This window comes from Lepus europaeus, chromosome 3 (genome assembly GCF_033115175.1).
Source record: "Lepus europaeus isolate LE1 chromosome 3, mLepTim1.pri, whole genome shotgun sequence".
Lineage (NCBI taxonomy): Eukaryota > Metazoa > Chordata > Mammalia > Lagomorpha > Leporidae > Lepus > Lepus europaeus.
This window is the reverse complement of record NC_084829.1, coordinates 1,952,913-1,963,114: the sequence shown is the minus strand read 5'-3', so window position 1 is coordinate 1,963,114 and position 10,202 is coordinate 1,952,913. Positions and strand designations below refer to the sequence as shown.

The following is a 10,202-nucleotide window of genomic DNA, read 5'->3' as shown; positions in this document are numbered from 1 at the left end:
AAGTGAGCGTCTTCCAAGCCAACCACAGTTTCAGATGAGAAAGTCCCTCTCTCTGCTCAGAACTGTTCTGGATAGAAACATGTGCTCCTTTTGTTTTCTTTTTTCAAAAGCTCTCACATATTTACTACTGAACCAGCCCACTGGTCGCAGCCCTGATCAAACATGTCCAGCTGTCCAGATGATGGTGACAATCGAGACAGCAGAAATCTGTGTGCCAGCCATTCGTGTGCCGTTCCCTATAGACCCAGCTTGGTTCTTCTCCGATGTCTCCTCTTGGAGTTATACCTGATTTTATTACCAGTTTTCATCCAAATCCATTGTGGAATGGGGCGGGGTTTTTTGGTTTGTTTTTTGGCCAGGAATCTCTTGATTCTGAAGCTCTTGTGAGAAGACATGGCGAGGAAGAGTCAGGTACACTCACCACGATGGCGGAGGAAAGGAGGAAGGGTCTCCTTCTCAAATCCGGGTCCCACAAAGGGAAAGAACGTAAGAGAGGACAGGGAGGGCAGGCCGCTCAGCAGAGGAACGGCTGGGGCACATCCTGCACCTGCTGTGCGTGCCTGCAAGGGAGCGCAGCTTGGATAAGCATCTGCCGTGGGCTTATCTGGAAAGTGCACTGCTTGAAACATCAGCAAAAGATGATGCAAACACCCCACTGGGCTTCCTGGATTGTCTCTGCCATCCCTGGCAAAGCTCGGGGCGTGTGTGGGGTGTTCCAAGTTGTAAATATTCAGGAGGCATGGCCAGCTGGAGGGCTGGGGCAAGAGCTATGCGAAGGTCACCGATGGTTCTGGGTGTTGCTTCAGTTTAGGATTTCACCTCCCACACACCTCTTTGAAGAGTGGTTCATTAACAGGTTTTTGGTTTTTGCATTCTCCTCTTTTCTTGCCCAACGTCGGAAAGAGTTGGGGTCCAGTGGCCACCCAACTAACCAGCAGATAAAGGTGCAAGACGGGGAAAGGGCGCTTTTGCAAGAACTCTTTGTCCACTTGATAATGAACTTTGCAGGCTTTGATCCTCAGTGAGTTCAGATGAGATCCTGGGTATGCAGTTAACTGGAGCATCAAGAAGTGGAGCTTCTGCATCCACAGATCCACACTGCTGGCCTCCAGCGCTCTAGGAAGCCTGTTCTGCTAGGACAGCTCCCAAGGAGGACTATCTCCGGCAGATTCTTGGTGGGATTGCAACACTTGGCCTTGAGGGCAGGCAGTGTAAGCCCGTCAATGGTTAACCTCGCGGAAATGAACTTTCCCAGCGGAGGCTGTTTGTTCTAAGATGCTGCCATTCTGGTGACTTTGAGGAAATGGTGTGTGATATTGTGTGTGTGTGTGTGTGTGTGTGACTTCTCCTTCTTCAGCAAATAGATTACAGGCGACTTCACTGTTATTTGGAAATGGGTGCGTCTGGATTGGACCAGTGCACTGACAGAGGGAGGGTTAGGTTGTACAATGAGGATGTTGCAGGTGGTACAACCATCAGGCCCTCTGCCAGCCTGCAACCCAGGCGGGCGCTCTCGGCAAAGGTCTACGTGCTTCTCCTACTGCCACTTTCACGCGAGTCTGCGGCATGCGATAGCTCTGTAACTGCAGAGGACTTTTTGAGATAAGGCTAGCGCTTTTAGAAGACCCAGAGGCGGCTTCTCATGGGACCTCTTGGGGACCTGTGGATTAACATCTGCGTCCTGGGGGTAGCGGTCCGTACTAGTGACTTCTGCTGGATGCCAGTTCTGCCAGCTTTCATGGTCGTGGAAGGGGACGGATGTGGTTCTTCAGGAAGCCCCCTCAGACACTGTAGCTGCAGCCGCGATGATGCTGTTTGCACGTTCTACTGCTTGCTCTCAGCAGAGGCCAGAGTTCACAGGTTGCATTACTGTCTGCTCCATGGGCCAGGTCTGTCCCTGGATAGGCTGAGAGAGGAACAGCGCCATGGCTACGCAGACAGCTCTTAGATTCCCATCCGGAGGGAGTTTGTCCCCAGGGGACATTTGGCGCCATCAGAGACACTTTTGTGGTGACAGCTGGGGAGAAGGGTGCCATGAAAGCGTCAGCCAGTGGAGGCTGGGCACGTGCTGCACATCCTGCAAGGCCACCTGGACTCCTGTGTCCCCAGGTGTCAGGCATGCTGAGGCTGGGAAACCCTGGCGTTGACGGTCTGAAGCATCTCCCCTGCCTGGCTCTATAACCACTGGCCCGTCTGTTCATCCACTTTTACCTGCAGCCCGGCAGGCCCACCAGGGGCCTTGCTTCTTGCACAGGATTCAAGTGTAGCAGCTTTCTCGCCTCTAAACCCCGCAGACTATGAGCCCCGGAGTTGGAGTTAAACGTGGGCGTGTTCCTCCTGATCCCTTCCCCACCGTCTCTCCCCTTTGGCCCGAGAAGTCCCACGCCCTTGGGGTTGCACACCAGCACACCGTAGCTTCTCTGCATTTCTTTGTGTGGCTGCTGCTAGCTCCTGCTTCCCACTGAAGGGTCGCGTGGCCAGAGACCTCCTCACCTTGACCCCTGGTGTTTCTCTTGGCAATGGCAAACCCACCTGGGTGATTCTCGGACATCCTGGACTCTCTCTCTGTGGCTCACTCTTACTCCCCGCCCCCCACCTCCCACCTGATTTGGTCCTTGGCACGGTAATCCCATGGACCTCCCATCAACGGGAATCTCACCATGGCCATTTCCTGCCCCACCATCCTCCCAGCAGCTCTGTCACCCTCTCCAGTGATTCTTCCCTGCTGACTCCATGCACGACCGCCCTACACCCCAGCTTCTACTGGCTTAGCTCCAGGGTGGGTCGCTGCACTTCTTCACATGCACTCTCAATGCTGCATAGTCCCTTCTGTTACGAGGAGTGAACATCTCTGTCCCTCTTTCAGTACAATAGTCTGGTCCCCTCTCCTCTCACTCTTGAGGTGTTTGCACCTGCAGGTAAGCCCTATTTCGCCAGCATCGTCCACTTTCTCTCCCTCTGGCTTCTTCTCAAACAGCAGGCCAACCCGCTGGACTCTCCCTCCTAAGAAGAGTCTTCCCTTGAATGACCCCTGTGCCAATCTTGTTCGTCTACTTCTTTTATCACAGTAAGACCTCTTCAAAAACAGTTCTCCGAACAAGCTCTGCTGCTTCTGTTCTTACCACATTCACCAGCGAATTCCTTACTGACCAATCAAGCGGTCAATTCCCAGCTCCAATCTCATGCTATCATTCGGTCACAGCTTGACATCCTCAATGTTGTCCACGCCTTCTTTCTTCTTTAGCTCTGTTTGTTGTTGTTCGTTGTTTTTATTTTACTTGCTTCCTGGGCAGCTCCCTGCTGGTCCTCTTTGCTGGTTTCCCTACTCCCCAGTCTTTAAATGCTCCAGGACACAGGGCTCAGCTCTTTCCTCTGGCCTCTCTTCCTCTTCTTTCTAGGCAGTCTCCCTGCCCATTAGATTCCCTCTGCCAGTGCCCACATTGGCCTTTCTTCCCTGAGTTCTAGACTTGCAGATCCAGTGTCCTACATGCCTTCTCTACTTAGATGTTGCACGAGGCTTCTCAAACCTAAAAATGCTCCATGTGGAGCTCTCGCCTCCTGCCGCAGCCCCTGCTTCCCTACCCTCCCATCTCAGGAGTGGCACCTAACGCATGGCTATCTCTGACTCCTTCATTTTCCTCACCCTCTATGTCCAGTGTGGACCAAGGCCTCCAGTCCTGGCTTGAAGGCATCTCAGAAACCCTGCCTCCTCTCTTCTGGTCTACTGCAATGGTCCACTCATTCCTATTGCTGCTTCTGTTCCCACGCCTCCGCCCTGTCGGATGTTTCCCCATCACAGTCGGAGCGACCTTCTGAAGGTGTACTTTCACATCAGACCCCTTTCTCCAATGCTTCCCTTAAGGCTCATTACTAAATGCAGGCTCCTTACCATGACCCAGCACCCTGTAGGCTCCAGTTCCGCCTCATACTTCCTTCCCCCTTTGCTGGGCATCAGCCCCTTCAGCCCTCGGTGGTTGGGAGCTGGTTCTGCTCTCAGACCTTTGCCCTCGCTGTCCTCTTTGCTTGGGAGCTTCTTTCAGAGCCTTTCTGTGAGCCCCTTTGTGTCTTCCAGGACTTTCCCCAGTTTCCCTCTCTCTGGAAGGCCTTGCCGACTGCATCTGCGAGGACTTTTGGCTTGCCTCATCTGCTGCATGGCGGGATCACCACCTGTCTTGACGGTGTATGTTTTTATTTGCTTATTCTGTCCTCCCCACCAGGAGATCAGAGCCACTGGGCAGAGACTTCGCCCCCTTGGTCCACAGCATCTCCTTGGTTTCTGGAGCAAGGACAGGACAGAGTAGGGGCTGGTAGGGTGCTTACAGGGTCTAGAATTTCTGTCAGCTCACCTCAAAGGTATGAATAGAAAACAATGTCAAGAGTTTTGTTTCAGCTGTCCTGAGAGTAACCTGTCATGGAGTGCTTTTAAGTCAGTCTCAAAAGTAGGCAGAGCAGGTGACTTTCTTTAATTTCTCTTTTCCTATGAATATGTAGCAGGGTGATCTGAAATAAAACTTGTCTGAGATTTAGGAAATTTTGTTTTAAAGATTTATTTATTCATTTGAAAGTCAGGGTTACATAGAGAGAGAAGGAGAGGCAGAGAGAGAGAGAGAGAGAGAGAGAGAGAGAGAGAGGTCTTCCATCTGCTGGTTCACTCCCCAGTTGGCCGCAACAGCCAAACCTGTGCCGATCTGAAGCCAGGAGCCAGGAGCTTCTTCCAGGTCTCCCATGCGAGTGCAGGGGTGCACGCACTTGGGCCATCTTCTGCTGCTTTCCCAGGCCATAGCAGAGAGCTGGATGGGAAGTGGAGCAGCTGGGACTAGAACCAGTGCCCATATGTAATGCTGGCATCGCAGGCAGTGGCTTTACCTGCTATGCCACAGCGCCGGCCCCAGGAAACTTTGATGCTCATATGATGCTATCTCTAGTTTGCTATGTGACCTTGGACTATTGGCTTGGTTTCTATGGCTCTCCATATCATCTGATGTCATATCAAGGTTATCTGCAACATCCCCTTTAACTAAACATCTCTGTATTATTTAACCATAGGTTGATTAACTAGTCACTGTTAAGATACAGGTATCTTTTTTAGGGTGATCACTCTTTAAAGCCAGTAGATCAATAAAGAAATGTTGATTCATGGTGAGACGTCTATGTTAGATTCTTCTCAAATGCGGATTTTGACCAAGGAAACAAGCAAGCATAAGGTGGCTGGAGATTCCAAGTGTGAGAAGGAAATGGCGTTGGGGTGTAGAGATCAGGCAAGGGGAAGGAAAGGACAGAGCGCTCCATCAGGCTTCAGAGAGCGCAAGGCCTTGCCGATGGCCAGGTGCACATGTTTTGCTGTTTCTTTGTTGCAAGGTGGGAGATAAGAAAGTGTATCAGGTGCATCCAGAGAGAAGTGTGTCAGTGTGGCTGTGGGTGTGAGGATTTCCTACCGTTTCTAGGGGCGCGTTTCTGCCGTGAGCCCTCATTGCTTCCGATCTTGCTGACTGACCTTTTGATGCTTGGCACAAGACCGGGCAGCGTTTGCTTTGGGATTACCTATGAAGAAAGATTTACCAAGCAGATCGTCAGGGAGAACAAATCACAGGCGGCCTCTTTAAGCTACTTTAAAGAGCAGACTGTTCCAGAGACTTCAGCACGACGTTTCACAACTGATGTCCAGAGAGCCCGAGCCCCTCTGGAGTCTCAGCAGGACTCCAGGGAGTGGGGTTCTGTGGTCAGGTGGGCTCTTGACATGCAGAATGAGGGGCAGGCAGACTGTGCTGTCTCCACGGAGTCTTGTTTGCCTGCAAACATCGCATGTCTCCCTAACACACTTTGGGGAGTGCTGCGCTGCTTCATGGTAGTTTTTCAAGTGACCATAACGTTCATTAAAACACTTTTATTGCCTAGGTTTACAGGCACGGATAGAATGGGCCTTCTGCAAGTAAATGCATTTTTTCAAGCCCAGAAGGCAGTGCTAGCATTCAGTGGAGTTGCTGGTTCAGCCTGCTCCGCTCTCCTTCCAGTCCGTGCTCTCTTTAACAATACCTGGTGTGTATTAAAGACTTCAAGTCAGAGTGACAAGACGTAACATCTCTGTGTGAGAAATGTCCAGGGGCTAAAAGTTTAAACTCAGTGTTCTTTGCAGGATCTGTAGGTTTTCTTTTCTTTTCTTTTTTTTTAAGAACCATTTTCTGCATGGTAGATTCTTCTCAAACACCCAGCGTCAGCCTAACTGCTGGCCAGCAGCCGGTCTTAGAGCCATCGCCAGCCCTCCCGTTAACAAACGCTGTTTGAAAGTTTCTCTGAGACGTGAAGGTGATCAGCTTCTAGTGGAGAATGTCACTTATCTTTTCATTCCTTGGCTGGGAGAAAAGAAGGGAAAGTCATTCTCTGTATGTCAGCACGCACTCGGCTGATACTCAAACCCCAAGGAGGAGACCCTTGGGTGAAAGGAAGCAAAAGCCCTTGTGGCTTCGGGGCCTGATTCAGGATGACGCCATCTGACACGAGGACATCCAGAGGTCTGATGCTCTGGGTGTCTTGCTGGCGCACCGTCAAAGTGCGGGAGGTACCTGATGCTGGTAGCATTGTGTGGTGTGGACGCCCAGGCTCTGTGGTGGCCCTGCACCTGTGACATGGAAAACTACCGGGCCTCTGAGAAGGGAGAGGAGTGACAGAGAAATGCCACTCCCTTCCCTACTGGGGACTTTCCTGGTAGCGTCTTCCCCCAGGTCACCTGACATCTGGGGTCGGCTAAGAGGTCAGGCAGGGATGAGAAATCTCCTTGTGGAGCCTGTGTTGCCCCCACTCCCTGCCTGCTTCCTCCTTCAAGGTCAACGTGCTTGGGATGTCGATCAAGTGCAGCCCCATCGTCCTGTACCTATAAACGGTGCTACTATGCCTTCAGGCCAGAAGGAAACTGCCTGCCTGCTGCCTCTCCCCTCCAGCCCTCACCTCTGCCAGCAGGAGTTGGAGGAGGACATGAGCTCAGTCTTCCTCGGGTGATCGGAGGGGAGAACCCAAGAGCTTGCAAACGGACTGCTTGTTCCTGAGAATGATCTGAGGCAGACAAGAAACAAAACCAGGGTTTCCTGTGCAGCCCGTCAGGGTGGTTCTCAAGAATGCAAGAGAACTATATCGAAAGCTAAGTAACTGTGACTTGGGTCTCTGTCAAGTAAGAGTTAAAGGAATATTTAGGCAATTCACTTCACTGATACTGGCTTAGATTGCTAATCTTACACAAATTGAGCTGTGGCTGAAATACTTACAGATGATTGCAAAGGCCACATCTTGCTATAGAATCAAACATAGATTCTGTCTCCTATAATGCTTCTATCCAAAAGAGACTGTGTCTTTGAGAATTCAAACATTATTTGTGTCCTATGTACTCAAGTTTTAGTCATATATCATACTATGAATTTTAGAACCAGCTGCATGTACAAAGTTATACATACATCTTCTTGGGAACAAGGTGAGGATAAAAAAGTGGGTAGATACAGCGTTTGATTTCAAATAGAATAAATTTGGATGGTGATTATCCTTGACCTAGATTTCTGGATTTTGTTAAGAATCTTGGAAAACGCTTTTGCAATCACAGCGGTTGGAGTTTGGTTTGCTGACACCGTAGCAAGTTTTACAGCGGATGTTTATGTCATTGAACTGAGGGCCAGGTCTTGCCAAAGCAGCAAACAAGTTTCCCTGCTCTTCTTACCATCATAATAGTTGTTATAACTCAAAATTGCATCACTTTTTCTTTTGTATAGTTTATCAGTCATTGGAACGGTTTCAGGTCAGTGTTACCATTTTCCTCTCTGGCTCAAAAACAAATTTGCTTAGCTAATCCATTACTCTGGCTTTTTAAAATATAAGCATTGATTGGCAAGTTCATGCCAAACATCTTGCGTAAGTTTCTCCTGGAAGCTATAAAATCTAATCTGAATAGGAAAGCAGAAACAACTTTGACAAATGTTGATACAGTGCACACAGAGAGGGCTTTATCTGGTGCTGTCCAGTTATCTTTAAAAAAAATTTCAAAATAAGATTTATATATTTGAGAGGCAGAGTACTTACACACACAGAGAGAGAGAGAGAGAGCGCACTCTTCCATCTGATGGTTCACCCCCAAATGGCCAAAACAGCCAGGGCTGGGTCAGGAGGAAGCCAGGAGACTGAAACTCCTTCCAGGTCACCCACACGGGCGGCAAGGGCTCAGGTACATGGGTCATCCTCTGTTGCTTTCCCAGGAGCGTCAGCAGGGAGCTGGAGCGCCTGGGACTCCAGCTGGCACTACAATATGGGCTTCCAGCATCCCAAGTGGTGGCGTCACCTGCTGCTTCATCCCCTGTGCCACACCGCTGGACCCTGCTCACTTATCTTGATAACATTTCTTTTGCCAATTGGAAATAGATCCCAACAAGTCTGATTATTTCAGGCAGATTAGGAAGTAAATCTGAGTATTTGATTCTCCTTGGCTAATGAATATTGGGAAAGAAAAATTTCTCTCCTTACTTCGAAGTTCCTGATGGTTATAAGCAGTCTTTCTTTCCCTTTCCTATTTATAGAGGAAGAGTAATTGATTCTATGAAGATCGCTTTTGTAAATTAACTCCTACTCCTGTATCTTTTTTAAAAAGAAGATATTTAAATAGCTCTCATTTCGGGGAATTGCGTGGATGCTTTTGTGTTTGGCTTAACCAGCCCATGGCAGACTGGCTTCTCTTCCTCTCTCTATGTCTGAATTAGTCTACACAGAAGCATCTGTGGCCCTAAGTTCTCTGCATCTTCCCTGCGCGTGATTGGCACCAGGTTTTCGAGACCCGGTGATGACTGGTCTGGAGCTGTTTATGGCCCTTACTTCTCAGGGCTGTCCCCTTCTTTATTTTTATTTTTTAGATATTTTATTTACCTATTTGAGAGGCAAAGCTACAGACACACAGAGAAAGACAAGGGGAGAGGTCTTCCATCCATTGGTTCACTCTGTAAATGGCCGCAACGGCTGGAGCTATGTCGATCCAAAGCCAGGAGCCAGGAGCCAGGAGCTTCTTCTGGATCTCCCACGTGGGTGCAGGGGAGCAAGGACTTGGGACATCTTTTACTGCTTTCCCAGGCCATAGCAGAGCTGGATGGGAAGTGGAGCAGCCGGGACTTGAACCAGTGCCCGTATGAAATACTGGCATTGCAGACAGAAGCACAGCCCACTACACCACAGCGCTGGCCCCACCCCCTGGTTCTTTAAACTCCCGCTCCCTGAACCCAACCGAACTTCAGGGTCAACTGGGTCCCTTTGTGGATTCCCTTTCCTCCTGGCTCCTCCAAGAGCTGTTCCCCCAGCCGCAGTGTCCTGCTCTCGTGTTAGTGCTTTCTGGCTTCTGACCAGATTCCTGAGCTACGGCTCTGAAGCCAGAACAACTCATTTCTAATCTAGTTGTTTTCTTCTTTGGATGTATTAAGATCATCTTAAACTCAACAAGCCCAGAGATACAGTAATACCACTGACCTCCTTTTCTTCTACTTTTATTTCCAGGAAGAGTACCATTATTGTTATTTTTAATCTAATAGTTTCGGAGGGTGGAGCTTTGGCGTAGTGGTTGTGGGAGTGCCTGGGTTCAAGGCCCAGCTACACTCCTGATTCCGGCCTCCCTGCTAACCTAGACCCTGGGAGGCAGAGGTGATGGCGCGAGTAGCTGGGTCCCTGTCACTCCCACAGGAGACCCGGGTGGAGTTTCCAGCTCCTAGCTTTGGCTTGGCCCAGCCCAGCTATGGGAGATCTCTTGCTGTTTCCACCCCCAGGCCCCGCCTCTGTGCCTTTTAAATAGTTTAGAATCCTCGTCTCCTGCCCCCTCCCCGCAAATAATAAAAATTAAAAAAAAATTAAAAAAAGAATCTTCAAACAATTTTGTTTATTTTCTTTTTATTGCTTCACACATAACTACATTTGGGACAATAAGGATCACTTGCAGTGTGTGTCTCTCTCCTCCTCTCTCCATTGCTCTGTCTTTAAGAGAAATCTCTAAAAATAGTAAAAATATATATAATTTCATTCTAAAACATATTATTGTATTTCAAAAAGTAAGTGTTACATGGTAATAACATTCAGCACATGTTTGCTACCTGTGCCTTATTTTTTCAAGAGAGACCAGTTGGCCACATTGTTGGGACAGGTCATTACGTGTGGCTTCCGGTTAGAGGATTTAATGTAATAAGCTATTAAGAGGC

At 49.2% G+C, this 10,202-nt stretch overlaps 1 protein-coding gene across 1 annotated transcript; it reads right to left on the bottom strand.

Moving 5' to 3' along the window:
- Positions 1-236: 236 nt before the first annotated feature.
- On the bottom strand, positions 237-395 carry LOC133756717 (large ribosomal subunit protein eL39-like). The gene has a single exon (XM_062187311.1). It carries the CDS (start codon positions 393-395, stop codon positions 237-239), a length of 159 nt encoding a protein of 52 aa, XP_062043295.1.
- Positions 396-10,202: the final 9,807 nt, after the last annotated feature.